Genomic DNA, 26,588 nt, shown 5'->3' with positions numbered 1-26,588 from the left:
TCCTATGTAAACTCTAAAAAATTCATACCATATATGGGATGAATTAAGAACAAGGGATACCTATACTACCTGCATATGCGAAAAAGAGGAATGAAAGAGGCAGTTTACCGAGGTTACGGGTAAAAAAAACTCTTTTGTCGGACAAATAATTTGCCCTACACCATCGTATTGCCTGGACTAAGGCTGGGTGGACATGTAGACACAGAAAGCAAAGCAACTGTATTGTTCCTCAACCAGCATCCGCAATGACCTTTTTTGTCCACTCGTACTTAGCATGGATAGACATCAATGGAGAAGATGTGGCATGCTGCGGTATTCGTGGACCACCCATAATCGGCTAGTTTATTTCTTTTTTGAATCTCGACTGTCCAAATGGATTTTTGAACCAAAGCGGATTCAGGGTTTTTGCTGGCCCGTCGGAAGTAGCATTCGCCGGGATCTCTTTTCGCCGTTGCAACTGGAACTTCCAGGAAAGTTTGCCCTATTCGGATGCACATGAACATCCACGCACTCCGCATGGCTGACAAACCTTGCACAAAGACAAAGTCGTTCTCACAGCTCTGCAAAGGGTCAGAATGGACTCTCGATCGCTCTACTGCCTAATACATGTCGCTCTTGCGCTCTCATCCCTCGCTTATGGATGTGTATATACGTTAACGAATGAGCACGGCGTTCTTGACTTTCTTAAAGCTGGCCCTACCTCTTCTCTACTTTTCGTTTTTCGTTTTTCGTTGCTTGCTTGATTTTGCTAACATGGATGTGGCAATTATGCCTTTTTCTTGCGCAGCACGTGCGCATGCGAACGCACCGGGGTCGTAAATGAGGTGCACACTGATACAGGAAGGAGATGGAAATGGAACTTGGTCTAGGGCACGGCAATAACGAATAACGAATTTGATTGAGTGAGGCGAATGAAGTCATTTTTGGCAAAGTTGGGTTTTTTTTAGGTTGTCCCACAACAAGGCAGCAAAACACTTTTCAACCTTGTCGTCGCACCTTTTCTTCACACCTTTACTTCCTTTATCCTTTTTTTTCCTACTTCCCCTTCTTCGCCCCATCCTCCTCCCCCTTGACGCCATTTCATCCTATCAACCAACTTTGCATTGCTTTTCAGTTCCAGCTTCGCTGCCACACAGCTCTCTGCCTCCCAGTCCTCAGCTGCTTTCGCCACGATGTCTTCTTTTATCGCTGTGGCCAGTACAGCCAGCACAGCGACTACAGCTGCACTCGGTCGTTTCCATACCAGCGCCAAGAGTGGCCACTCAATCCAATCCTCCACTGGACGTCAGCGATCCTCCAGTTTCACCAGCAGAGGGAACAGCACCAACTTTCCTACCTCATCCTCACCCGCTAGTTCTTACTCTCCAACGATATCTTCAAAACGACCGACCATGGGTTCAGATACTACCCTCAGCAAGGGCTTGTACCAGGAGAATCACGTCGCTCACCGCGATCTGTCTCTACCCGCCTCCTCCCAGATATCCCCGAGCTATTCTAATTACCCGATTATGGGAAGCGTCAGCCCAACCACACTGTCCGCCAACACCAGGGCTCAACAACAACGCCTGAACGATGGCCGTGATCGGATAAATCTTGTCCCCTCCGCAACAGACCATAGTTTCAACATCAGCAACACCAGCAATGGAACTAGTACCGGGAGCCAGGTATGGCAGCTGCCGCCGTCGCCCACGGATCAAAACAACGATCTCCACGGAGACCAGGAGCTGGGAAATACACCGACAATCTGCACCGGGCGGAGCCGGAGCAACACCCTCACCACCACAAACACCGATGCGGTAGAGGTCGCGGCAGCGTCCATCATGAACCAGTACGAACATGTCATGAGGCCCCGGCGATCATCCTTGGCGAACCGTTCTGCAGGACCCGGTAGCCACTCCGCCCCAGTATTGCCCACTATTGTCTTTCCAGAAACCACGCAGCCCTCAAACACAATTCACGCCCCACATTCGCACTATCCACCGGAACCGATTCTGCCTCAGTATTACGATGTAGATGAGGCCAAGGGCACTACTAGTGGAGTCTTGGGGTCTTCTTCAGCGTCGTCGTTGTTGTGGGCCAATATGCAGCTCGGATTTCTTCCGCGGATTGTGATCCTGATCGGACTCTTTGGTGCATCATTGGGGGGACTCTATCTGCTGGCCCAGGTGCTGCCACCACTGTCTCTACCGAAGTCCATCGATGATGTCAAGGTCGATGCAGCGATCTTGCAGGAGTTTGCGACTGCGACATATGAGGGCTGGATAAGGACGTTTTGGGTTTTCAGCGTTGTGTACATGTGGAAGCAGTGTTTTGGAATTCCAGGCAGCGCCTTCCTGGTAAGTGCCTACTATTTGTCCTATTCAAGGCTGCCGCAATTGGGACATAGATATTAACATTGATTGGCTGTAACGATTGTCCCCAAATGAATTCTTTAATAGAATATCCTTGCGGGTGCACTGTATGGACCCTGGTTCGGAACGGTTTTGACCTCGCTGCTGACGACTCTTGGATCGGTGCTGGCCTACTTCATGTCGTTTTTCTTGATGGAGCCGATCTTGAACCGCTACGCATCCAGCCGCTTGGACCAGATGCGCCTCCAGGTCCAGAAAAAGACGATGCGTTCCGCTGGGAAGAAAGTGTCACGGTCAGGCTCGACTGCAACCTCGACAGCTGTACAGACCTCGATCAACGTTTCGACCTCTTCGTGTTCGCCGTCTGATGCGACTGTGTCTGCTGACTCTTCTGTATCGACTCCTCAGCAAGGAGCAACTCTTCGCACGCGATCGTCTTCATTCACAGCTCGCAGGACAGAGACAGCTCAGCAGGACATGTCTTCAGGCGCATATTTCTATCCTCAGCTTACTAACGTACCATCAGCGGCAGCACCAACTCATCATTATTATCATCAACATCAGCGAGCCGACGCAGGAATTCAAGAAAGCGAAGGTCTACTTAGTGATGACAGGACTGTGGAGAGTTCCGTGCTTTCGATCGATCACCAAGAGGCAGAGGAGAACAAGGATCCAGAAGCGGACGAGGATCAAGACGAATCCGAAGAAGGAACTAGCTTGTTTATGCAACTTTTGTTGATCCGCCTGTTCCCATTGACGCCTTACTGGTTTATCAATTTGGCGAGTCCGTTGGTTGGAGTGCCTGTGGTGCCGTTTATGACTTCGATGTTTCTCGGATGTATGCCCTACAACTATATCTGCGCCCAGGCTGGGGCCATTCTTAGTGAGATCCATGAGATGCGCGACATTTATCAGCAGCCCTGGATTCTTTTCCAAGTCGTCCTGGTTTTGGTACTTTCTGGAGCTGCGGTCATTGTGAGCAAGCGTACCAAGAAGAAGCAGGTGGAGAGGGATCAGCGGAAGAGCAGGAAGAGCGAGGAGGAGGCTGTAGATGACGAGTCAACCCAGCATCTGCTCAGATCCACCTTTGAGATCATGGAACGCCACCAAAGTCAACAGGCTGTGGATGAAGAGCGACAGCGGGAGAATATCGCCATGTCGTCGCTGGATTCTCAGCATGCATCATCCCACTATGGCAACAAGCACGACTCGGCCATCGTCGACATGTCGAACTATCGTTACTAGAAGTCTATGAATCTATTCTTTTTTATTTCTTTTCGTAATTTCGTATAGACAATATTCTTTCTCTGTACTTGTAGAATCCATCTTCATAATATACCCTGCCTTTTTACTCTTTTGACGCAATGAAGCCAATCCATGTTTTGACAGCTTATAGCTTGGATACTCCGAAACCACGATTAGGCTTGAAGCCTTTGGTCTCAAGGTCCTGCATATCCATCAGCTCGCCGTGGTTATCGTCCTTGTTGTATATCTCCCAGCCGCCTACATTTCCTGCAATAGGTGCAAACAGCAGGCGCTCGTCGACACCGAGAATATCGCACAGTGCGAGACTGTTCATACCAATGGACTCAACCACATCGCGGACATGTTGTGGGACATGCAGGGCCGTCTGAATCGAAATGAGCCCTCGCGTCAGATACCAAGTCGAGTAAGATTCGACCAGGGTCAGTCCCCAGAGTCGGAGCAGGGTCTCCAGGATCGTCTTAGGTCCTCCGGACAGTGTGCTGACCAACTTGAATACCTGCTCAAAGGACATACGCTCGCCAAAGGACTTTGCGGCCGCTTGGATTGTGTCGGACTCCTCGCCCATCCACACCTCGAAGAGGGCTTTACCTTTGCTCATCTTAGATTGCATCGAAGCACCGAGCTATCACATCAACCGAGATAGGATTTCATTAGGATCAAGCAAGGCGTCCTCTTACATTGGCAAGGAATTCTGCACAAACAGATGAAGCAATGGTATTTACCTCCTGGAAAAGTCCTGCCTCGCGCAACTGGAACAGCGTCAAGAGTCCCTCCAAGGACAACACGTCCAGCGCCTGTGCACTCTTTCTCTTCTGCTCCAATCCCTTCAAGTCGATATCCACTCCAGTGCCTCCGTTTTTTAGTGCCTGCTGCAACAGCGCCAATCGCTCCTTTGCAACCTTCTGCATCAGTACGCTGTTATCACCTTCAGCCGTCATACCTGCATGCGCATACCCAATCGCCTCCCCGAACCTGTTCACAGAGAGGTATCCCTGGCCACCAGAGCGCTCACGACAGGTGGTTGCGACACGCTCGGCGTTCCAGGTGATGAGGGGCTTGATCACACAGCAGAGTCGAATGACTTCCTCAGCATCATCAGCAGCTCGCTGCTGTCGGAAGGCCTGCAGCGAAGATGCGGACCAGCGCTCCTTGCAGTAATTGAGGCCGATGTTCAGGCAGACGGTCTGGGCAAAGAGTGGCAGGAGCGCGCGCTGCTGGAGCTGGTAGGCCATGATGGGCGTGTCGCTCTTGCCGTTCGGGCCCACACAGAGACGACTGTGCGCGTACCGGAACGCGATGGTGAGGCAGACTTTTGTACCGCCCAGACAGAGCGACGAGATGGCGAGGCGGCCAGACAGAAGCTGGTCGGCAACCTTGAGAAACCGGCTATGATATAACACGGAAGCGGACGAAAAGAGGCGAAGTGTTAGCCGGGAACCGTTGAAATGGTCGACATTGACAAAAAAAAATTGCTTTCACGTTCTTACCCACGACGGCTCGCAATGGACGAGGTGAACTTGCCGGTCTGGCGCGAGACGTCCGAGTACCGGTTCAAGAGATTCTCGACGGGGACTCGGACGTGGTCAAAGAACAGTTTGCCGTTATCAACGCCCTGGCATCCAATCTTCACACCCATATCCTGGATGACCACACCCTTGGTCGGACACATGTTGTTGTCGCGAATCTGGACCAGAATTGCATGCACGCCCTCGTTCTTGTCCTGAACAAAGGTCTGTGCAAAGACAACGGCCCATTTCGCATCGACGGCTGCCTATGCATCAGAACATTCCATGTGTTGTATTTCATTGTACATGCACCCCAGAAACGAGAAAAAAAAACAAATGTCAGCACGTATGCATGGCCATGCAGCACAAGAGGGAGGAATAAACGGGTAACTTGAATGAAAAAAAAAAAAAAAAAATCACTGTTTTTCCGTACATTGCTGATCCAGTACTTTTGGCCGTTGATGGTAGGCGTATGCACATCCCATTCATGCGTCTCTGGAATCTAGAGGGTACGAACTTTATCGTTAGTCCTTCTGTGCGTGCGTACCTTCATGCATGAATAATATGAGGGGTTTGTACCACACCCATTTCTTCTTTCCCCCTCCCTTCCCCCATCCCACCGAATTAATCGCCTTCCCAGTTCCAGGTGTCCCGATTTTCCAAAGGGGTCCTTACATAGTGCGCCGTGGTTTCCATTTCGATCGCATTATTTCCGAAGCCTAGCTCCGTCAGAGCAAAGCACCCTACAGATCTCAAATCATCGACCTCCTTCAGCAGCTCACGATGCCGCTCCGTGCCCAGCTTGATGACCGTGCCTCCGAATAAGTTCCATTGGACGGTCATCTTGGTGGCCATGGACTGGTCGATGATGCCGGCCATTTCATGGGCGGCAAAGATGCGTAGGGGGTCCTTTTCGAAATCAAACACAGAGATGAAACCCTGTTGGGCGAGACGGTCGAGTCGCTGGAAGGCTAGCTCGCGCGTGGCTGCGAGGGAGATGTCGTATCGAGGGATGTAGATCGGGTCCCGGGCGGCAAAGTCTTGCATGCGACGACGCAGGTCATGATGGTCGTGCGCGAGAACCTGGGAGAGGGACGAGGTGTCGGCGGGGGTTATCTTGAGCGGCAGCATTTTATATTTCGGTGGTGAGGGATGAATGGTGAGAGGGTATGATGGGGAGAGTGAAGAATAGGAAAGAAGGGAGAAAAGGGGAAGAAGAAAGAGAGTCTATCTTACAGTATCTGTCTACCAGAAATCACCCAAATCAAGTAAAAAAGTGCCTGGTTAGAATTCAGAATGGGTTGGGTGTTCATGCACGTTATTTTTTGTATGCTGAACTTACAAATTTTGAAAGTGGGTTCCGGCCCCCTATGATTATGTTGATGGCATGAACTTGGCAGGTCGGCACTGGTTCTGAATTTGCGACAGACACACGGTGGCAATGATCTCAGAGCCGACAATATCACGATCAAAGAACGTTTGACAGCTTCGGCAGTACTTTGACCGCCTCTTGTCGGACTCTAAGAACGCCATACACTTGTCACGAGGGCACCGAGCACTGGTGTAGTACTCGTGCACCCCGACCACAGTGTGTCCCATAGCCTTTGCCTGTCAGCAGCATCAAGGAACAAATAAACAGATGAGAAAAAGTTGCAGTGCGGATGAGAGATGGTATGCCACCCTTTTTTTTTTTTTTTTTTTTTTCCTTCTTACCTTGCCGACAAATTCCTTCTCGAGTGCGCCATGCTTGCTTGGCAGGCCAGTTTGCGAATCAAAAGAGCCCAATCCTATTGCAAACACCACTTTTACACCATCCTGCGAGCTCAGCGGCTGACCAACAAAGTCCTTGCTGACGGCGAGGTCAAGCAAGGCCGCAACTGCGTAGTCATACGTTGCCTGTTGAGCCTTTTGAAGATCCCAGCGCTTCCTTAGCATCCACTGACTGTTGTAAAAGTTAAAAAGGCAGACTCTCGTGGTGGGCGCGGCAGTGCCGTCCGTACCAGGTGCCTCAAGATACGCCAGATATTCCTCGATCCTCTCCACGGTAAATGAGGGCAGTCTTGCCTCAAGAACATCAATGCGTGCCGCGGCCTTCTGCTTTTCTAGGAGACGCTTGAAAAGCATGTAAGGCCTGTAGAGGAATGCCCTGCGGATCCGTAAAGACTCTCTTTTCGTAGGTAAGGCGGGGTCGATTCTTGTCGCTGTCATTGTGTAAACCTCATCCGGGTCAATGCCGATGACCACAGTATCGTCTGGTGGACAAGTGCTAGGAGAGTTGAAGCGCACCTCCACGTTTTCTAGGATCTTTGAACTTCGCTTCCAGTTGATGGTGTTGCGTGTGACATCGATCGTATCTGCGCCTGACGTTGGAACAGATGAGGCTTCTGAGCTGGACGAGGACGAAACAGCCGCAGTAGGGTCTACGAGTGGCAGTTGGTGTATCGACAGCCTCTGCCGCTTTGAACTTTCTGGCGTCGAAAACGGGAGCGTGATGCGTTTCTCCTTGGCGAGTCCTGCTGCAGCTGCGACCGGATCTGTACCAGATTCGTCCCCTCCACTTTCAAGAAACGCGTCGTCGAGGTCATAGTCACCGTCAACATCGTGAAACAGGGTCACATCCTCGTCGCCGTCGCCATCGTCGTCGTTGTCGTGTTCTTCTTCGTCGTCATCGCCCCTGATGCTTTGGCGGGGTGCTCGGCGTCGCGTTGTCGTTGTGTCATGCGCAAGAAGATGCAACACCAGTCCATTCGTGCAGATGCTGCCCCGAAGCTTGAACCTTGTGTGGTGCTGTCTGTCACTCTGAAGCGAAACCTTCCTGTAATACCCGTCAAAGCGCGTCGCTGGGTCCAGTCTGTATAGCAGCTTCTCGATGAGGATCCCTTTCTTGCCGACGACCTTGGCTTCCGCAGCGTTGGATGTTGTATCGCTCAGCATTCGGACTATAATCGGCCGTGTCGTATTGCTTGTATAGAATAAATGGACAAGGTCCGCCTCTGACAAGAACACGAAGCCAGCTGCAAACTTTGCCTTGACAAAGTCTGCAAACATGCGCTTCTCGGTATTCTTTTCGAAGAAGTAGTCGATCGGATTGACAGCTTCGGGGCGCTCTTCGTTCTCGGAAAACTATTAAAGAATTTGAAGAACTAATGGTCAACACTAGTGCTCCGAAAAGCAAGGAACACAACGGATACATCTTGCACACTCTTTAATATACCTTTGCGCCATAGTAATGGACTCGCGCTGCATTGTAGACTGCCGCAACAGCAAGCCTCGAGACTGTCGGAGGGAACATCTCTGGTTCTCGTTGGCGAAAGGGGACAAAGCCGGTGAGCGTCGTGTACGCATCAAAGACACGTCGGGCATGGGTGGCTGTTGGTTGTGGTTGTGGTTGTGCCTGTGCCTGTACTTGCGGTTGCGGGATGCCAGGAACCAACAGCGTATTTCGAGTGCTCATTCTGCGCGCAGGGGCAGCTGATACTCGAACAGCCTGGGAACCTCGTCCTTCTTGACCACTGCACAAGAGTGTGTTGAGTGCAAAGTAGAAGGCCTTGCTGTCGAGAATGTCTGAAATATCCTCCTTCCGCTGTGTTCTTGGAACGAACAAGCCGCGCGATATCCAGTGCAATAGCCCCATACATATGCATCTGGATCGCGTTAAGGATCGCAACCGTTGAACGTAGCCTGTCTGAAAGGAACTTGCTTTCTGCAACCGAGATCTGATCCATTCGCTTTATGTTGGCCTGGATACTCCCTACAGTGAGTGTCTTGGTTATATGCAGCCTGCGGAGGCGGCGCTCCGCTGCAGTTGCAGAAGTGGGCCGTGGGTTCGATGGGTCGGCAGAGCCCACCCCTTTCCGTTTTCTCGGCAGTGCCCTCTTCTTCTTTTTCTTGTCCTTCTTCTTCACGACCGTCTTCCGAGTCTTGACGGGGGGCTTTGCTTTTGGCTGTGGGCGATCGTGAGGTACGGCAGTCGAGAAGTCAATCGATTGTCGCGGTAGGATCGATTTCTTGTCTGAAAAGATCGACCGGAACTGGTTCCGCTTTGAGTTCCTCGCAACGTAGAAGGGAACCGCGCTAGTAAATACACGCATACATCGCCATGCAAAAGGTGTTAGAGAACTTGATATCTGTACAACGCGTGCGTGAATGAAGTGGTGTCGCACTTAAATTACCTTCTACTCGCATGCTGATATGCGGCAACGGCAAATCGCTGCAGTTGGAGCACTTTCTCCTCGAGATCCAAAAAGATATCTTCTGATGACTTGAATCGGCTCTGGTCGATAACCTCGTGGGGTTTGATGGCTGCCATGAATCTGTAAGCATCGATCATATGGCTGATATCGGGCGACTAGGGTAGAGCGCGGATGATCTCCAGGTTGCGAACTATTCCAAGGCCGGGAATGTTCTCGGTATAGTCGTTCTTGGACACGATGCCCAGCAATGTCACATAGTCTGCGCTGGGGACCTGAAGTGCATTGGTAACACTCTCCTTGGTGTGCAACGCATAGGCCAAGCCGTGGAAGATCGGCCGCAAAACCTTGGTGACCGACGGATATATCAACAGATCGGAATCTGCTGACACCACGAAGCTACCGGCTGTCATGGTCAGTGTGCGTGCAATGCAGGTGTCGGCCTCGGTCCTGCAAGTGCAGACAGAAACCCCCTTTTCTCGTAAGACATCCCGGAGTGTCAGCTTGGCCGTATCAAATCTGTATACATCACGGAGGCCCTTCTTGATCTTCGCTACCACGCTCTTCGAGGTCCATTGGCCGTTCGACGACTTCGTTCTCATGACTTTCAAGTTCGCTTGCAACTTCTTGAGGTCCGCTGTCAGTCTGTTCTTTCGCCTGATGTGCTCGTTTCGCTTCTGCTGGGATGGGGCGCCATCGATGTGAATCGTACATTGCGCAGGGGTAAAGTCCTTCGCCAAACGCGCTGCCATCGTGAGACCGACAGCTCGGACCTTGCTTGGATCGTAATCATCCGTGATCTGGAGAACGAGGGATCCATAAAACGCGCCGAAGAGGTCAACCTCAACAGATTGGTTCTAGTAATCCTGAGGATCCGCGGCAACTGGATCCAAACCGCGCTTCTTCAGAGCACTGTAAAGGCCTCTTATGCCCATGCTGTGATCACTATGGTGGGTTGAAAGCTTAGCGGTGTTAGTGAAACCCTCTCGTAAGAACGCTGAAGATATGGAAGGATAGGCTTGGAGGGTACATTACCTTTTCTACAGGCGTATAGTATCTAGGGTGAAGGTGTATATGGATAGCGAACTGCGGGCAAAGGGCAATGAGGAGAAAGGATGATGAACGAAAGGTAGAAAAAGATAGGAAAAGGTACTGTTGATGGTGTCGCTTGCGCTGAAAGAGTGAAAAGGTGAAAGAAAAGTGTGGCGAAGAAAGCTGTGAAGTGTGTGGCAGAATACTTATAGGCGAGAAGCAATGTCTGCTTTCCCGCAATAAAAAAGACTTTCCGCAATAAAAAAGACTTTCCACAATAAAAAAGGCATTACCACCATAACAAAGACTTTCCACAATAAAGAAAGGCATTACCACAATAACAAAAGGCTTTGATAAAGAGCCATCACACTGATAGATGCTAGTCGCTTGACACGAAGCACGATCAGTGATATACAAGTAGCTTTGCCATGGCCTGACACAGATGTCCACCCACATCGCCATCCTCGCTGTTTCCAACGTACGTAGGTAGGCGCAAATCTAGATAGGTCGCCAGGGATGCAATGGAGGGTAGGGAAATCAGTCAAGTAGCGCGCTCAACCTTCAAAGGACTAAAGCCTATGAGAACTTTTGATATTAAATTACGGGGAAGAGCACCGCTCCCAGAATAAAAGAATAAACGGTCTGGTTCCTGAACCAGAATCTTCTTCACATATATATCTTGTATGCATTCGTCCAGATTGTCCGGATAACACCGCATCATCGACAGGTACTGACTGCCGTCGTCAACAACCCACGCAACGAGATACAACCAACAGAGAATGCCAAGCTTGATCATTCGCCACCTTTGCACTATCAAATGCAATGTTTCCCTGATCTCCGATCGTCTCATTATTGAGCATCCGTCATCGGCTTACCCTCGTGAAACGGCATTATAAAGGTACAATGGAGGCCTGATCAGCGAACATTGCCATACAACGACTCCAGAGGGGTGGACTTTATTGTCACGACTTCTCACTTCATCGGACATCATATATGTGAATATCTTGCAACTACCCCCAATCATTCTCAATGGAACATAGTCCTAGCTATATTTATTTCCTTCTATCTCTGTCTAGTCTGTTTTACCTTTGTGTCAACACATTCCGATCTTAAGGAGGACCCTGCACCGCGAACCAGTAAATGACCGAAGCACACCCTTGCCGAAGTCCTATTCGCGTGGTAATTCCTTGTTGTAATAGAACTAATGGTAGAAGTTATAGAACCCGTTAGTAGCCCCCCTACACCGCAGGTGCGCAAAGAGGTTTTCTCTTGTGCGATAGAGCGGCCAGCCATGGACTTTTGTTGCTCATAGAGATCAACAACAGCCTTCACATATGTATCAATGGTTTCAGGTGAAGGGAGGTCGCCCTCATAATCCGCCGTCGTATTAATACGTATTGGCCTGATGCTGTGGTAGTCGTCCTCATGTTGAACTATTTCATCAGCTACCAGCTCCTGTACGTAGGTTAGGAACTTTCCATGCGTAACTTTCATGTCGTCGTTATATCTCTTACGTCTACACCAAGCCTAGAGAGGACAAAGATATGAAGATATGAATAACGAGGCCGAAAGGCTTTGCGGATCAGATTATTATGTACTGTTGAATCAAGCAACGGACCATCCAATGTGCCTGGTATCGTTGGTAATGTTTTCTCGTCGATACAGCAAGAATATCTTGCCGATCCGCCACAAACAGTAGTTCGGCTCCTCTTTCAGCCAATGCGTTTGCAAGAGCATAGTCTCGCTCCCGCTGCTGGTGCGCAACGACATCTGCTGCAGTCATCATGGACTGGTTATGAGCAGTCTGTTTAGCTGCCCGCCCTGTCAGGCGTTCCGGAGCCTTTCTCTTTTGTAGAGCTGAAGATGTTTCAGGAAGTAATTGCTGTTGTCCTATTTCGGCAGCTGGATGACAGGGAGGAGGTGAGATTGCATGTAAGGGAATTGCGATAAAAGACAATGTACAAGGACGCTGCAAGTGCTGTCCATAGAGAAAGGAAGCAAACCACTTTCAGTAAAGACAGCATAGCTGCTTTCATCCTGCGCGTTGCTATTACCCTCGTAGTTGGTATAAGCAGTATTTATGCCTAGCCAATAGTAAAAGTCAAGAGTACGTACATACAAAAGAGACTAAGACTTGGAGCGCGACAATGACTAACACATTCCAGCAAATAACTGCAATACCTTGACGAGCAGCAGAGCTGCTGCTTTCTCCGTTTTGGCTTCCAAATAACCATTGGTCTTGATGATCCATTCAAGGTGTTAAGTTGTAAGGGTATAAGGGTATATAGGATGGATAGTGAAGTGCTGAAAGTGCGTTTTGAAGTCAGATAATTGATTTCGTCCTTTTTTTTGATTTTCAGAGTCGCCTCTGATTACAAATCAAAGTACAAAAAGCCACACCGATATATTTTTATAATAGCCTGGGTTGTAGTTTAATGAGAGAAAATTAAATTTGTAAGTCTTTCCTTAAAAATTACGCATACAGGATATCAAGAAGGATGTTTGAGCAGAGCATAGGAATGTCGCGCAAACATCCACATCCTGCAGCACTTTGGTGGCAAAACAAGTTGATCTTGCCAACCCGTATAGGGAAGCCTCTTGACCGAGGGTCATTGTCTGTTAATCTCTAAAGGGACAGGCTGGATGTGCGCTCCCCCATCCTGTAGTCTACTTGCAACTGCAGCGAAGGATGTTCTCGAAGCTCTGATCCTTATAATCCTGTATTTTTCCCCTGAGATCAATGGTCCATAATCCATGCTCATTAATATACCCATGAGCATGTACCTCGCTCCAGGGGCAGTCTAGGAATTACCCTCCAGTTCAATTTGTTGACAAGCACCAGCTAGTCCAACAGGTGATCGTTTCCACGTTCAAAGTTACTGCAACTGCCCTTCCTCCGTCCGACAAAGGCCCTCCGAACAAGGCGCTTGCCGCATCTATTTCTAGACCAGCAGATACCCAAATGCTGCCGCATAGAGGCCATGCCACTTACAGCATTAACCTTCTGTCGCCAATAGCATCTGCTCAACAACGCAGTAGTTATTTAAAAGGTGAGATCCTTCCCTTCCTTGCTTTTCTCATTTTTACCGGCTTGGATTCCACTTCCTTTGTTACCTAATCCTTCACATCTTCGATATACATCCTCAAAGCGATATATCTCCATGGGCAAACTGTTTCCAACTTGCGTTACCTCCAACAATGACACCATATACATGGCGGCATACGCTACCGAAATTGGAGCACTACCACCTATCATGCTACTCGTTCTCGTGAAATCTGAGCAGCTTCCCCAAGATCCCAGCAACATCTCTTGGTCTGTTGTCAGCACTGTACCCCTCACTCAACTCGATCCATTCAACCCACCCGAACCCCGGGAACTCACACCCTCAATCAGTACAGAGTGCTTTGTGGACGATAAGGGCCTTTTCATTATGACTTCACAATGTCTATCGAACCTGTGGACTGTGCAGTACAACCCTAAAGCGACCTTACTCAACAACAGCAAAACGACTCATGGGCGCAGCAACGACCACCCCGGAGAATGGTCGATGCTCGATGCCATCTCGGTCGGTATTGGACATCCATTTCCTCACGCTCAATTTCTAAACACAAAGAGTACAGTCTACGGCAATGAGACTCTTTATCAAGTACGCTATATTCCTCATAGGAATGACTCACTGCTTACACCTCCCGTTATTGATGTTGGGCCAATGGAGAAAAACAATCGCACTGCCATCGACAGCCGCCCAGTATTGCTGGTAAGAGCTCAATTGTCTTGTCCCGTGCAGAAGACTTCTAGCTCGCTGAGCATGCAACCGACTTTCCTGTTTCTTTATCGTCATATTACCAGGACCAAGTCAACGGCAGCATTTACAGCCTGAAGATCCGCGACGATAATATCTACGCGGTCTTTGATACGGCTCTAGGGAATTCGTATCCATATACCAACTCAACATCGCCCCGCTATAATAAGACGTTAGCGGTGTACCCATTCTCATCTTCGGTGATTTTTAACAGCACTGTCAGTCCGAACAGTACGCTCAATCCTGCATTCACTTTACCCTGGGATCTGGATTGCTCGTACGATTATCTAGACGGAACGGCAGTTTCTGCAATAGCAAGCGGTCGACTCTATTACCTCTGTTCGGTAAGTTGTGCTCTTTCCCATCCATATTTGCTTATTTTATATCGAGCAGCTCAAACAAATGCTCACGCAGCTTGTTGCTCTTTTTTGATTCAGCGCATCGACCCAGTATCCTCCAAAAACACTCTGCAACTTTACACTTTACACAAAGACCGGCTCCAGGGCCCCTGGATCGCTCCATCCAATACGGACGGCCCCTTCTCCCTCACAATCATCCCATCAAGCACAAACCAACAGCCTCTCTTCGGCATCATCTACGTCTTCCTTCAGCTTGTCTACGTGAATCTAAATTCCTCCACAAACTGGTCCTCACTCCCCGATATCATAGTCCAGGACGAGATCGAAACGCCCCCCTCTTTATATACTGTACCACGGGAGACACGGTGCGACGAAACATGTGATTATGGTCATGCTCTAACTATGGCGCAAGGTTGCATCGGTGCTGCGGTATTCCTGCTGGTATTATGCATATGTTTTGCGATCCGGTATTGGTATGTGTCGACATATACGGAGATGTGGCGATGTACGGCAGCAGCCAGTAGGCTCCCGACGGCCTGGCGAGAGATGATTAAAAGGAGGGAGCAGCGGATGAAGATTGGTTCGGAGGATGATCTGCAGCTCACGGAGAAGAGTCAACGAGCAAATCACAAGACGCAAGATCGATTTTAAAGTGCCATTCGGACACAATGAAATGGCACAGCACCTGGATTGAGCAGGCATAGTGTTCTTCAAGTGTACGAATACAGTTGAGATGAATAGATGGATGCCAACATGAAAGTATTGGGCAAAGACGGGATCCAATTGCAGAACATAACCATGGCCGCAGCAATGTACGACGTGGTCCGTGGAGGGGGCGCGATCCAGTCTACAACCGTATCCTGCTATGGAAGGCATATGCCACGTATCATAAACACCAAGATCCTCTCACCCGAGACTATTTTAAAAAACAACGAAATGGCTGTGAAAGGGAAGATGAGACCCAGAGTCCATGCACGGCGGTGCAGAGGGCGAGAGAGCTGCATTGCGGTAGTATCCAGTTCCGAGCATCTCAGAATGCAAAGGGATGTTTGCAGGAGAAGCTGACACGTTGCTAAACATTTTTGTGTATTACTTACTTCGTCTTTCGGGTCTGTCCCTCCTTCTTTACTCCCTTCTCCATTCCTATTCCCATTCCCATCATTCCCTTTTCCTTTTCCCTTTCCTTCCCTTCCACCCCACTTCATCCCCACCAAGAACAACACATCCAACACAGCATCACTATCCATGGGTCTGTCAATCTCAAAGCTACTCTCAGGCCTCTTCAGCAAGAAGGAAATGCGCATCCTGATGGTTGGTTTGGATGCCGCTGGTAAAACCACCATCCTCTACAAGCTCAAGCTAGGCGAGATCGTCACCACCATCCCCACCATCGGTAAGCATATGATACGCCTCCATAACTCCTTTGTACTTTGGTCGCTCCTTCTGCTGCTTTGTCTGTTTCCGTCTTATTCCTTGCGTCGCCGCATCTGGGGACGACAGCCCCCACTAGACCTGATGAACTGGCACTCCCCTCTTGCCCACGGGACACAATCTTGCTCTCCTGCGGCAGTTTGGCTGAGAGGGACTTTAGCATCTGTTCAGATGGCAACTCCACTTCGACACCTACTTCACTGACCCTCATCATCCCTTTGGTGCGGTCTGTATGGGCGTGGCGAGAGTCGTGTCCCTTGGCGCGGTATCATTGGCCTCCTATTTGAGACGCGTCATATGTCCCCTCCCCACTCCACACAGCGCTCATCCTAATGAAGGACGCAATTGCCACTTGACTGATCCCTGGCCCTCTTCTGTTGATTCACGTTCGCGTGCTTGTGCGCTCTTATTTTCTACCCTTTATTGTGATCACACGCATCTAATAATATCACTAACTGAAACTCGGTCGGCTGGCTTCCTATAGGATTCAACGTCGAGACTGTTGAGTACAAGAACATCTCCTTCACCGTCTGGGATGTCGGTGGTCAGGACAAGATCCGTCCCTTGTGGCGCCATTGTACGTGAGCTACGCTATATCATATATGAGTCGGCTTATGCGGCCGACCTTTCCACGACAACCGCACAACATACAACAAGATACACTAACAGGAGCATTTACTGGATGAAAGCCCTACCGACGACACCACCATTACTAGGAACAAACCCTTTCAATTACGATGTCTCCTTCAACCACCTGCGCCCTTCGGATGACAATTGCATCCCGACTCAATGGCTTTGACATTTAATATTAATACTGACAACCATCTGCTTTCACTCTTCGTATGATCGATAGATTTCCAAAACACCCAGGGTATCATTTTCGTTGTCGATTCCAACGATCGTGACCGTATTAGCGAAGCTCGCGATGAACTCTTGCGCATGTTGAACGAGGATGAGCTTCGTGAGGCCCTTCTTCTCGTCTTTGCCAACAAGCAGGATCTTCCCAACGCTATGAATGCTGCCGAGATCACCGATAAGCTGGGTCTTCATTCTCTTCGTCAGCGTCAGTGGTACATCCAGGCCACCTGCGCCACCTCTGGCGATGGCCTTTATGAGGGTCTGGAATGGCTGTCCAACAACTTGAAGCGCAAAGTTTAAGCATCTAACGTCGCGGTCTTCAGGACAACCAATCGACAGCAAAAAAGAAAAAGACAAAAAGCATCCAAAAAAAAGTGAAAGCCAGGAGCAATCCGACCATAAACAACGAGGCCAGGAGAGGAACTTGAAGAACCCTTATCCATCTTTTTGCCATACAAATAAACATCCAAATTCATTCTTTTACAACTCCGTATGACTATTTGTATGCAGCTGAGCGGAACTCGTCAATAGTCAAGATAGAGCTCTATAGCGTGTTTGAAGGTTAGTTGGTCCATAAAACGACAGACCAGAGCAAATGGTCCGAGATCCTTGGCCTTGCACGTGATGTGACCTGTTTCGTTTTTTTTTTGATGGGTACAAAAGACACAAACAAACACGGAAAAGACTTTTCTCTTTCCTTTTCACACATATCTCAAGATGACTACGTAAGGACAAGAACACCCCCTACCCTATCGTTTCCCCTATCAGGATTGATGCAAAAAGACGTGGACTACAGGACAAAAACAGAGCGTTGACACCGCTCTTGTTGATGCTTGTTCCCAGGGATATGACGATGGTAGCGGAAAGACATCGACATTACCCGTTTGAAGCTCATTCAATTCGGATGCGCTGATTCAATCCACCATCTACCTGGGGTGCTGAGTTCAGGGACTTGCTTCATTGCATTCCCTCTGCTTGAAATGCATTCTGTGACCCATATCGTCAGCCATTGGAGGTTTTCAGTCGCTTGGATCTCGATTCTCATTGTAAATTCTACAATGCAGATGTTAACATTCAGCCCCTCCATGGTCAAGTCGAGTATATATGGCGTCGTATTCCAGACCGTTTTTTCCTTCCAAGGAAATAAACGTGTAGGGGTTCGTTGTTGTGTGATGGGCAATTGAGTCGAGTTCTTTTTCTCGCACTTGATCTTCGACTTGCCGGTTATTGATCTCGGTTGTGCTGACACTTCGTGGCAGTGTGACAAGGGAGCAATTAACCCAGTTTACAACCAAGGCTTCAATGCCTAGGAAGTGAACTGAACAGCAGTTGAAGCCCAACTCCAATTAAAACAATTCGTCGGATGTCAATCCTTATTTCTTTCTGCATTTTATCTTTGACGTCTTGTCCCCCGGCAATGGATACTGGTTGACAAGGGTGATACTTTTGTCTTCTGGTTTCATTGCCCTTTGACGTTCTCTGTGAATCAGAAATGAGATACTGGCAGTCCGACGAGAACCTTTTGAATCCTAATGTCATTTCTTCTTGCTCATTTTCTCTCCATCTGCAGCACCACCCCCACCCTTGAGCACGTCCTCGTTCCCGAGACCCTCTTGAAGAAGAGAAAGACCCAGGATAAGGCTGCCGCTGAGAAGCGCACCGCTGATGCCGCTGCCCGCAAGGTAATTTATGCGCTCTTTATTGTCACCGAAAATTCTTTTTTCAATCCAGCACTGCATAGCAAGCAAATGATGGCAATCTTCCTTTTCAACGGAGGGCATTTAATGATGACAAGCTTCAAGCATTTGTGGCTAGCCAATGGCAATGTTGCTAACATTATACCATCTTTCGGGACTGATAACAAATGCCAACTGCCATCGTTTGCTTGCTTGCTGGCTGGTTGGAGGATTTTGACCGCTCATTAATTTATTGTGACATGGAAAACTAATGGGTCATCTTCTGTTTTTTTTTCATTTGTCAACAGGCCCGCAAGGCTCAGCGCAAGGTCATCTTCAAGCGCGCCGACCAGTACGTCCGCGAGTACCGCGCCAAGGAGCGTGATGAGATCCGTCTCCGTCGTCAGGCCAAGGCCAGCGGTAACTTCTACGTTCCTGCCCAGCCCAAGCTCGCCTTCGTTATCCGCATCAAGGGTATCAACCACATTGCCCCCAAGCCCCGCAAGGTCCTCCAGTTGTTGCGTCTTCTCCAGATCAACAACGCTGTCTTTGTCCGCTTGACCCGTGCTACCACCCAGATGCTCCAGTTGATCAACCCCTACGTTGCCTACGGTGAGCCCAACCTCAAGTCCGTCCGCGAGTTGATCTACAAGCGTGGATACGGCAAGGTCAACAAGCAGCGCATCCCCTTGACCGACAACTCGATCATCGAGAAGTCCCTTGGCAAGTTCGGCATTGTCTGCATGGAGGACTTGATCCACGAGATCTACACCGTCGGCCCCAACTTCAAGCAGGCCTCAAACTTCTTGTGGCCCTTCAAGTTGTCGAACGCCACTGGTGGTTTCTCCAACAAGAAGGCTCTCCACTTCATTGAGGGTGGTGACTCTGGTGACCGCGAGACCAAGATCAACAACTTGATCCGCCAGATGAACTAAGTTCTCCATGTTATCTTCTATGGTGGCCTTTCAAAATTCTTGTCGTTTGCTATTTTGTGAATGCATAAACCAATAAAAAAAAAAAAAAAAAATTCCCACTTGTTTACTTTTACAGCGGAGTTATCCAGATGAGTGTCACGCCTCCTGTCTGCGCAATTGCAGAGCGGTAAAAACGATTTCTAGTGCCCTCGGTAGGATGTGCGTTATTATAGCACGTCGCGTTTCATATCATATCACATCATATTATTACCCCCTTTGAACCACGCTTTTTGGCCTCTTCCCTTTTTATTTGTAATATCAATTCTCGTCCGTTGTCGAGAAATGGCCCTTCAATGTGTAAGCGAGCGTGATCTGGCCATTGGGTTCGACTTGCGATCCATTCGATCTCATCCTAGGCTCAGTAGTAACAAAAGCTGTGGACAAAAAGAAACAAAAAGGGCCAAGAAATCGTACCTCGATCCATAGTAGGTAGCCTAGGCTAGCAGGTCCTCGTATAGCTTGGGCGAGATCACAAGAGACATCAAGATCTGGATTCACGCCGGAGACAGCGGATCCATTTTTTTTTTTGAATAATGACCATGACCAGATAGGTGGTTTCTATGTTTTGAACCACTAACCCCCCCTTGTCGTCATCTCAGCCCTACTACTCTCTTTTTTTTGTTCTTTTGTGCTTTCGACCTGCCAGTGAAAGCGAAAGCACCTGGACGTGGAATAAAAAGGAAAGAGGAAAGAGGAAAGAGGAAAGAGGAAAAAAAACTTCTACATTTTCTTTCTTGTTGCTGCACACAACTTGGTTACACGCTGTCAAAGAGGTAACGTAAAGAGAGTGCCATTCAAGCTGTTCTTGCTCCTGCTCAATGGGTCCCTGATATTGCTTCTTTCCTATCACCCCTTTCTCGTAAGAGCTATATACACTGTCTACCATTCCTGTGGTTTTCTCGCGTTTACTTTGGGCAGCGCTTGCAGAGGCACGCTTGGGTAGGAGACATACATTCTTGGTGGTGCGTCATGTTAATTACGCTGAGTATCTCAGTAATAATCCCATACACTCCATATAAATTGAATTCCCCTACTTCTCCTTTCTGTCTCCTAATGCACAAGCAGATCAAATCGTCCCCCTTACGAACCACTTGCAACATTGCATTAAGTCGCACTCCCATCGGCTTACTGGGAAAAATCGTCTCCGTGTGTTCGTCCGTTCAACCCGGGTCCTCTTTTTTTTCGAGAAAGAAAAAAGAGGAGCAGCGCTCAGATTGAATTAGAATCCAAAAAAACGTTGCTTTCTACGTGGGGAACAGAAGTGCTTCAGGTCCAGGTTCAGATCGTACAAACAGAAATTACCCTACTTATTCAAACAACCAGCATTCCAATCCAACCCTTGGTTTTCTACTGTTATTCATTTGTCTCGCACTGTCTTTGCCCGAACACTATAATTTCCCCTAGTCACTCGGCTACTCCTGCGTCTTTTTTTTTTTTTTTTTTTTTTTTTGGTAACGCTGGAGAGAAACATGGGGAGCAGACTGTTCTTTTATCTTTTGGGATGCTAATCAAATGGACATCATCCCCTTCGTGAACAAATGGCCATTTTTTTTTTACGTTCCGTCTCATGTTACTCTCAGCTTTCCGCTGCCCTCCTTTGCATGCAACAGCAACAACCCTCAACCGTCTCTTTTTCTTTTCCCACCTTTTCTTTGTGTCCATCTACTCAAATGCACCATGGATAATGCAAAAAAAAAAAAAAAAAAAACCAGCAAACAGAAGGGGCTGCGCTTTCATTGGTTGTTCCCGATCACACTCCACTCCACCTGGTGTTTTGTGCCATATCATATTTCGACCCCCAGTCCTCCTTCACCTTTCCCCCTTTCGGGTTGTCTTCACGTCGTCTACTCTCCTACATCCAATAGTCCCCCTCCTTTTTAGTTGTCTTGGACAAGGCCGACAAATAAAAGTGCGAGCCAGTTGCAGGTGCTTATGGGCATATTTCATGCGCCTGCACACCTTTCCTGACGATCTGCTCTGACGTGTGCGATTCGTTACTGACAGTATCCTCCTCTTCCTTTCCTTTTTTTCCCTTCATCAGCCCTTCTTCATCTTCTTTAGCCATCCACCTCTCGCGTCTTCCCGATCCCTCCTCTCCACCCGTTCCCCTTCGTTGTTTCTCGCGATTCCCCTCACTCATGTAACATCGTGTCCGATAAATCCGTTCTGCTTCGCCCAATCCACGTTTTATTATATCAGCAGTCAGCCAATCAGACACAAGAACAATGTCCAAGAACCCCTACTTCGCCCACCTACCAACCTGGCGTAACCGACAGGATCTGGCGTATGCACTCGACAACCTACCTCAGTTTCTCGAGACCATGACCGCCTCCTCACCCCTGATCGCTACATACTCCTACCCCACTACAGCTGTACTTTCCTCGACCACAGCATCTTCAGCAACAACAACATTATCATCATCGTCGTCGTTGTCATCATCATCACCATGCAATTCTTCTTTAATAACGCCGCCTCCCTCATATGAAGCCCCATCCACACCTGTAGCTGCAACAGCCACAGTATCACCTGTATCGTCCTGCATGGCCTTGCCCTCTTCAGCACCGCCAGTGAGGGGAACCAGCCCCTCGGTATTCAGGGAACGGTTCGTGCTAGATCTTGCCGAGGAGTGCCAGAGATCTCAATTTCTTCGATCGCAGGGGGCAGCAGTGAGCTCGGCACCAAGCACGCCATGTGGATCCAGGCGCGTAAACGGATCATCCTATTTCACACCAATACCACCTTCGACAGTAACATCGGCCATTACTACTACAACTACTACCCGCTGCAATAGTATTATTAGTAACAACAACAACAATAGCAACAACAGCAGTAGCTCCGATACTAATCCTTACTATCCACTTCAGTTCTCGACGCGCGCAAAGGCCATGTCCTTTTTGATCGAGATCCTACAATCGTTTCAGAAGGAGACCTGTGGATGCGACCTCACGAAAGGATGTTATTGTGGGACGGATGGCGTGGAGGACCATGAGGGCAAGTCGCCGTGTTATGTCTGCGGAGAGTGGTTCGTGGATTGCAAGGACGGGATTTCCAGCGGGAGTGGGCGGGCGTGGCATGAGCAAGGGTCGTTAAGGCATCATGTGGCAGAGTCGAGGGTGAGGAAGTGGCTGGATTCTGTGTGGAGGCCCCCGCTGACGCCGACGACGACGCCAGAACTGGAGACGGTGAGGCAGTTTCAACAGCCGATGGCGCAGCGGCCGTGGACGTTTCATGATATTGAGGTTGAAGCAAGATGCAGGAGTCGGAGTCGGAGTCGGCAGAGTTCTTCGTCGTCGACGTGTTCAAATTTGTCGCCCTCGGTGTGTTATAGCACCTGGCAGCAGCAGCAGCAGCAGCAACAGCAACAGCAACAGCAACAACAAGCACAGCAGTTACAGGATATGTCTGGAGGGGCAAGTTCAGGGTCGTGGCGATTTACGGCGTCTCCATTGCCGTCGCCGATGCGTGCTCCAGTGCCGATGCACCAGCCGTCTCTTCACCCTTGGACGGTGAGCCCCACGATTGTAGATCCCCACCAAAATCACCATCGCCAATCCTTTTCACCACCCCTGTATGCAAACCGTGGCTCCATAGAGAAATACCAGCCTCGAACCAGGACTTTGAGCCACTCGGATTCCACAAATGATCATGATATCCAACCATTTCCGAACCCGGCTCTAGTCACTTTCACCCCGCCGGCGACACGACCGAATAGCTGCAACAGCGGCCGGATGGGGCGATTAAAACCTGTGAGGGCGTCCACGACGCCGCAGAACGGGGCGACGTTTGCAATCCCGCAGGAAATCCTGGATCCGAGTTATCGGTCACCGACGTTCCGGATCAAGAGCTGGAACCCACCTGCAACGGCGCCGGCACCGGCACCGGCACTGGAGATATTGAGACCTATAGTGGAGAGGAGTGTGACTCAACCAGTGCCAACGATGAAGAAACAGACATTGGAAGAATGGACGACAGAGGCACAGACGGAGGAGCAGAAGCTGATGGGTGTGGATGTAGTGGCGAAGAGTTCGATTTGGAGCGCGAAGGATCAAGAAGGACAGGAGGAGCAGGGTGTGCCGCAGCAGGAGCCGAACTCGAGAAGGGAGCCGTTCCGGTTCAGCTTTACGTCGCAAAGGTTCAGGGATGTCGTGCAGGCGTCTATCGAAAAGTCGTGCGCGACTGCTTCAGCTCCAGCATCAGTTCCAGCATGCTTGGAGAAGACTAAGGCTGTATCTGACGATTCTATCGTGTCCATTGTGGATAGCGCCTCCGTAGAAGAGAAGGATGAGCTCGCCACTTTGTCTTCGCCAGTAGAGTCGTCATCGCTTCCCACTGCCGAGGACGATATGCCTATCAAGATGCCATGTCCAAAGCTGAGCCCTCCTAGCTCAATCCTCATCATGGCAGTCTCGGACATCGTCTCCGACATAGACACAAGTACAGACACAGACGCAGACATCAAAAATCCCGCTACCGACCATCCAGATGCCGCTGCAGCCCTGAAGACACTAACTTCCATGTTCCCCAAGGTCTCGACCCTCCCTCGCTCGCAGAGTGCTGCTGCGCGGTATGATTTCAATATCCAAAAGTCCGCGCCGATCTCTCCATTTATGCCCCACGCGCCTCCTCCGCGCGCAGCTAGCAGCATCGATTTCGTGGACCAATGGATTCCATCGAAATCCGTGCCTGCAACCCCGTTCTCGTTGCCACTGACGACGCCGCCGACGAGCCCCAGGGGTCCGAAGAGTCCTGTAGGAAATATCGGTGCTGGGGGAGTGAGTGCGAGTAAGACAGCAAGTTGGACGTCGCTGCACAAGTTGATGCACAAATTGACGAACAATGAAGCTATGGTCGCATCGCTGTCGTTACCCCGGCGCGGGCGTATGCATCTCGATGGCTCCTAGGGTGCGTAGGAAAGTACTATATCCAAAAACTATATAATTTACTCAAGAAAACTCCATAGACAAATAGAAACCATAGACATGATAGAATAGTAACACGAATGCTCTTTGATATTTTACTGAGTGTGTGATTACAGTTACAACCATCTGTACATGTGGTGGTTCCCGAAAGTAAGGGTGGTGAGGTTGATGATTCTAACAACATGGTTCACTCCAGTTTGTCTGGTGGTTACGACTGGCGTCCTGTTTTTACTGAAGCAAGAGGTTCTGGATCCCCTCTGCAATGCTGTCGCGGGCCTTCTCGCTGATAGGGTTGTCGCTCTGGAGGTAGCCGAGGAAGAAGTTCTCGATTACCCAGCGGTTGCGAATGGTTCCGAGGTCCTCGTTCTAATGCGGTGTAGGAATCATGATTAGATTTCAGTTGTAGAATGATGATATCTGTTCGAGATAGACAGTTGTAATATGTGAGGTTTTCTTTGCTTACATCCAATTGCACCTTCATGGAGCCGTCGGGCGACTTGCGGAAGACCAGGGCCTGGTTTGTGTTGATCTTGCCCTTGGGGAACAAGTTCTTGAATTCCATGATACCCTCCATAGCCTCCTATTTAGACGTAGTAGGTAATTGATCGATACAGAGAATGTCCTCGGTTAGTTGTTATTTCCCTCTTATCAGATATGGAAAGCGTTCTCTCCGCAGTACATTCACACCACATTGACAGGAGACGCCTAGCGTCATTTACCTCATTATCGGGCTCGCTCAGCTTTTGTTCCTTAACAGCCTGCATCAAACTCTTCGTGAATCCATCACGAAGATGCGGGCCATTGGTGTTCTTGACGGGCGCGATTCTCAGGATCAACTCGATTGGAGTCTGGACCATGGCCCTGAAAGCCGTATCGGCGCTCATGTGATCCGTGCGCTGGAATTTTTGGACCTCCGGCAGAGCACGGAATCGGCTGTTGTGGTCATCGAGATCCGATTCCTTGGCGTAAAGTCCCACAGTGTAGACCTGGACCTTCAAGAAGGTGATCTTGCGCACACCCAGACCGAGCAAGCGAGCTGGAGATCCGTCCTCGGAGCGGATGTACAGAGGGAACTCGGACTTGGAATCCGGGTCTAAGGGAGAGAAAGCGCCCAGTATAAAAGATAGAGAAACGAGGTGAATGATGAGGGTATGAAGTCATTGTAGGATAGACATTTTTGGGAACCGGGATTCCAGGGGTGGAAAAAATATTAGCACCTAATTGAAAGGTGCAACCACAACACCGAATGGCGAATATCCGAAGGAGACGGACAATTGCCCAATTGGTAGAAAGCACATGTGTGGATACAGCCGTTTAACAGGTAGACTCCAGGGCAACGATAAAACAAGACGCCAGAAGTTCCAAAAAGAGGAAAGCGCAGGGACATTAAATCCTCAGATCTTCAAAATAAAAGGTGGGCGAGAGCGATGATGACATGCCGAAATCACTTTTCTTTTTTTAATAGCCTTCAATGGTGTGAAGATCGACTAAGCTTTAAAAAGAATATGTAATGACTTACCGATGACGGTGTTAAGTTTAGTAGGGCTCTCGGCCTCAACGTGCGAGTGTCCGAGTTGCCAGGAAACGACTCCAGCGGTCGCTACACTGGCAATCAACCATGGTCTCCATTGATCCTATTAGAAAGATCAAAATGATCAGTAAAAAGATAGCTTTGCAGGGTAAACATTTGAATTTCTCGGTAATTAGCTGTAAAGACATCTCCACGAATGGTGCCGCCCAGCACAGCTGATGCTGTGTATACAGCTTGTTAATGAAGCAATTGAGAGTGAGGTTCTAGTAGGGTTCCCAGAGCTGAACACATACCTGAGCATGGGCACGAGCCGTGGTGACGGCAGCGGCGCGACCGAGATGGTGGTGGATAGGGGCGCGCATGGAGACGGGGTTGAAGGTTGTACGCGTCGGCTGGTGCGCAAGAAGCGCGCGCACCCTGGTGATTCTTGTTGCTGCAGACATGGTTTATGGTGAAGTTACTGCTCGATTTTTTTTCTTGGTTTCGTTACTTGAGGTCGAGAGTGTCCTTTCTGCTGAAGAGTAAAAGGTTCGGTGATGGAGAAGGCGTGTGGGAGAAAAGAAGAGATGGCGATCAGCTTGAGTGGTCCGCGCTCTAGTTTTATTGCAGGTCTCAATTGTTCCCAAGGTTCACAGTCACATCATTTAGTACAGGGCAAGTACTGGCCCTGTTTCGGGTGCCAGAACCCAAAGG

The 26,588-nt window shown here is 49.3% G+C and overlaps 11 protein-coding genes across 11 annotated transcripts; 6 read left to right on the top strand and 5 right to left on the bottom strand.

The window, feature by feature from the left end:
* Window positions 1-2,081: 2,081 nt before the first annotated feature.
* BC939DRAFT_392063 (snare associated Golgi protein-domain-containing protein) lies at window positions 2,082-3,596 on the top strand (the record flags this gene model as incomplete). Its single annotated transcript, XM_051552008.1, has 3 exons — window positions 2,082-2,336; window positions 2,439-2,600; window positions 3,039-3,596. 3 exons carry the CDS (start codon window positions 2,082-2,084, stop codon window positions 3,594-3,596), a joined length of 975 nt encoding a protein of 324 aa, XP_051417042.1.
* Window positions 3,597-3,673: 77 nt separating this feature from the next.
* BC939DRAFT_189463 (acyl-CoA dehydrogenase/oxidase) lies at window positions 3,674-6,604 on the bottom strand. The gene is made up of 6 exons (XM_051550515.1): window positions 6,465-6,604; window positions 5,798-6,367; window positions 5,556-5,624; window positions 5,105-5,388; window positions 4,340-5,003; window positions 3,674-4,239 (listed from the first exon to the last, which is right to left on the bottom strand). Exons 2-6 carry the CDS (start codon window positions 6,251-6,253, stop codon window positions 3,742-3,744), a joined length of 1,971 nt encoding a protein of 656 aa, XP_051417041.1. The 5' UTR covers window positions 6,254-6,367; window positions 6,465-6,604; the 3' UTR covers window positions 3,674-3,741.
* On the bottom strand, window positions 6,465-8,537 carry BC939DRAFT_437411 (uncharacterized protein; the record flags this gene model as incomplete). The annotated part of the gene is made up of 4 exons (XM_051553696.1): window positions 8,337-8,537; window positions 6,889-8,245; window positions 6,836-6,857; window positions 6,465-6,730 (listed from the first exon to the last, which is right to left on the bottom strand). Coding segments are annotated over exons 1-4 (1,493 nt in total), but the record flags the coding sequence as incomplete, so codon positions are not given.
* A 1,641-nt stretch (window positions 8,538-10,178) lies between these two features.
* On the bottom strand, window positions 10,179-11,291 carry BC939DRAFT_189451 (uncharacterized protein). The gene is made up of 3 exons (XM_051550514.1): window positions 11,220-11,291; window positions 10,348-10,842; window positions 10,179-10,257 (listed from the first exon to the last, which is right to left on the bottom strand). Exons 2-3 carry the CDS (start codon window positions 10,804-10,806, stop codon window positions 10,255-10,257), a joined length of 462 nt encoding a protein of 153 aa, XP_051417039.1. The 5' UTR covers window positions 10,807-10,842; window positions 11,220-11,291; the 3' UTR covers window positions 10,179-10,254.
* Window positions 11,292-11,486: 195 nt separating this feature from the next.
* Window positions 11,487-12,595, bottom strand: BC939DRAFT_489315 (uncharacterized protein; the record flags this gene model as incomplete). Its single annotated transcript, XM_051559412.1, has 5 exons — window positions 11,487-11,545; window positions 11,587-11,871; window positions 11,963-12,246; window positions 12,399-12,428; window positions 12,460-12,595. 5 exons carry the CDS (start codon window positions 12,593-12,595, stop codon window positions 11,513-11,515), a joined length of 768 nt encoding a protein of 255 aa, XP_051417038.1. The 3' UTR covers window positions 11,487-11,512.
* Window positions 12,596-13,505: 910 nt separating this feature from the next.
* BC939DRAFT_473112 (uncharacterized protein) lies at window positions 13,506-14,579 on the top strand (the record flags this gene model as incomplete). Its single annotated transcript, XM_051558327.1, has 3 exons — window positions 13,506-14,102; window positions 14,195-14,491; window positions 14,562-14,579. 3 exons carry the CDS (start codon window positions 13,506-13,508, stop codon window positions 14,577-14,579), a joined length of 912 nt encoding a protein of 303 aa, XP_051417037.1.
* A 1,172-nt stretch (window positions 14,580-15,751) lies between these two features.
* BC939DRAFT_391981 (ARF/SAR) lies at window positions 15,752-17,095 on the top strand (the record flags this gene model as incomplete). Its single annotated transcript, XM_051552000.1, has 3 exons — window positions 15,752-15,899; window positions 16,422-16,514; window positions 16,791-17,095. The coding sequence occupies 3 exons, from the start codon at window positions 15,752-15,754 to the stop codon at window positions 17,093-17,095; spliced, it is 546 nt and encodes a 181-aa protein (XP_051417036.1).
* Window positions 17,096-17,485: 390 nt separating this feature from the next.
* BC939DRAFT_419129 (60S ribosomal protein L7) lies at window positions 17,486-19,506 on the top strand. Its single transcript, XM_051553049.1, has 3 exons — window positions 17,486-17,520; window positions 18,366-18,477; window positions 18,780-19,506. Exons 1-3 carry the CDS (start codon window positions 17,513-17,515, stop codon window positions 19,404-19,406), a joined length of 747 nt encoding a protein of 248 aa, XP_051417035.1. The 5' UTR covers window positions 17,486-17,512; the 3' UTR covers window positions 19,407-19,506.
* A 1,406-nt stretch (window positions 19,507-20,912) lies between these two features.
* On the top strand, window positions 20,913-21,548 carry BC939DRAFT_188747 (uncharacterized protein). The gene has a single exon (XM_051550510.1). The coding sequence runs from the start codon at window positions 21,013-21,015 to the stop codon at window positions 21,424-21,426; it is 414 nt and encodes a 137-aa protein (XP_051417034.1). The 5' UTR covers window positions 20,913-21,012; the 3' UTR covers window positions 21,427-21,548.
* A 1,186-nt stretch (window positions 21,549-22,734) lies between these two features.
* Window positions 22,735-24,444, top strand: BC939DRAFT_437386 (uncharacterized protein). Its single transcript, XM_051553695.1, has one exon. It carries the CDS (start codon window positions 22,844-22,846, stop codon window positions 24,344-24,346), a length of 1,503 nt encoding a protein of 500 aa, XP_051417033.1. The 5' UTR covers window positions 22,735-22,843; the 3' UTR covers window positions 24,347-24,444.
* Window positions 24,445-26,464, bottom strand: BC939DRAFT_437384 (chalcone-flavanone isomerase-domain-containing protein). The gene is made up of 5 exons (XM_051553694.1): window positions 26,189-26,464; window positions 25,884-25,998; window positions 25,084-25,457; window positions 24,828-24,944; window positions 24,445-24,730 (listed from the first exon to the last, which is right to left on the bottom strand). Exons 1-5 carry the CDS (start codon window positions 26,336-26,338, stop codon window positions 24,593-24,595), a joined length of 894 nt encoding a protein of 297 aa, XP_051417032.1. The 5' UTR covers window positions 26,339-26,464; the 3' UTR covers window positions 24,445-24,592.
* Between the last annotated feature and the right edge of the window lie 124 nt (window positions 26,465-26,588).

This window comes from Gamsiella multidivaricata, assembly GCF_025024155.1.
Source record: "Gamsiella multidivaricata strain RSA 2152 chromosome Unknown BC939scaffold_4, whole genome shotgun sequence".
In the NCBI taxonomy this organism is placed as follows: domain Eukaryota; kingdom Fungi; phylum Mortierellomycota; class Mortierellomycetes; order Mortierellales; family Mortierellaceae; genus Gamsiella; species Gamsiella multidivaricata.
Note: the sequence above shows the minus strand (reverse complement) of the source record. Positions and strands in the feature narration are given on the sequence as shown.

Coding starts and splice junctions, on each gene's coding strand:
- BC939DRAFT_189463 (XM_051550515.1), bottom strand. CDS start 6,253: ATGCTGCCGCTCAAGATAACCCCCGCCGACACCTCGTCCCTCTCCCAG. Junction 5,389..5,555: donor AAAAGTACTGGATCAGCAAT/GTACGGAAAAAC, acceptor TCTGATGCATAG/GCAGCCGTCGATGCGAAATG. Junction 5,004..5,104: donor TCCATTGCGAGCCGTCGTGG/GTAAGAACGTGA, acceptor GTTATATCATAG/CCGGTTTCTCAAGGTTGCCG.
- BC939DRAFT_189451 (XM_051550514.1), bottom strand. CDS start 10,806: ATGGCGATGTGGGTGGACATCTGTGTCAGGCCATGGCAAAGCTACTTG.
- BC939DRAFT_419129 (XM_051553049.1), top strand. Junction 18,478..18,779: donor CTGATGCCGCTGCCCGCAAG/GTAATTTATGCG, acceptor ATTTGTCAACAG/GCCCGCAAGGCTCAGCGCAA.
- BC939DRAFT_188747 (XM_051550510.1), top strand. CDS start 21,013: ATGTTACTCTCAGCTTTCCGCTGCCCTCCTTTGCATGCAACAGCAACA.
- BC939DRAFT_437386 (XM_051553695.1), top strand. CDS start 22,844: ATGTCTGGAGGGGCAAGTTCAGGGTCGTGGCGATTTACGGCGTCTCCA.
- BC939DRAFT_437384 (XM_051553694.1), bottom strand. CDS start 26,338: ATGTCTGCAGCAACAAGAATCACCAGGGTGCGCGCGCTTCTTGCGCAC. Junction 25,458..25,883: donor TAAACTTAACACCGTCATCG/GTAAGTCATTAC, acceptor TCTCTCCCTTAG/ACCCGGATTCCAAGTCCGAG. Junction 24,731..24,827: donor CCATGAAGGTGCAATTGGAT/GTAAGCAAAGAA, acceptor ACACCGCATTAG/AACGAGGACCTCGGAACCAT.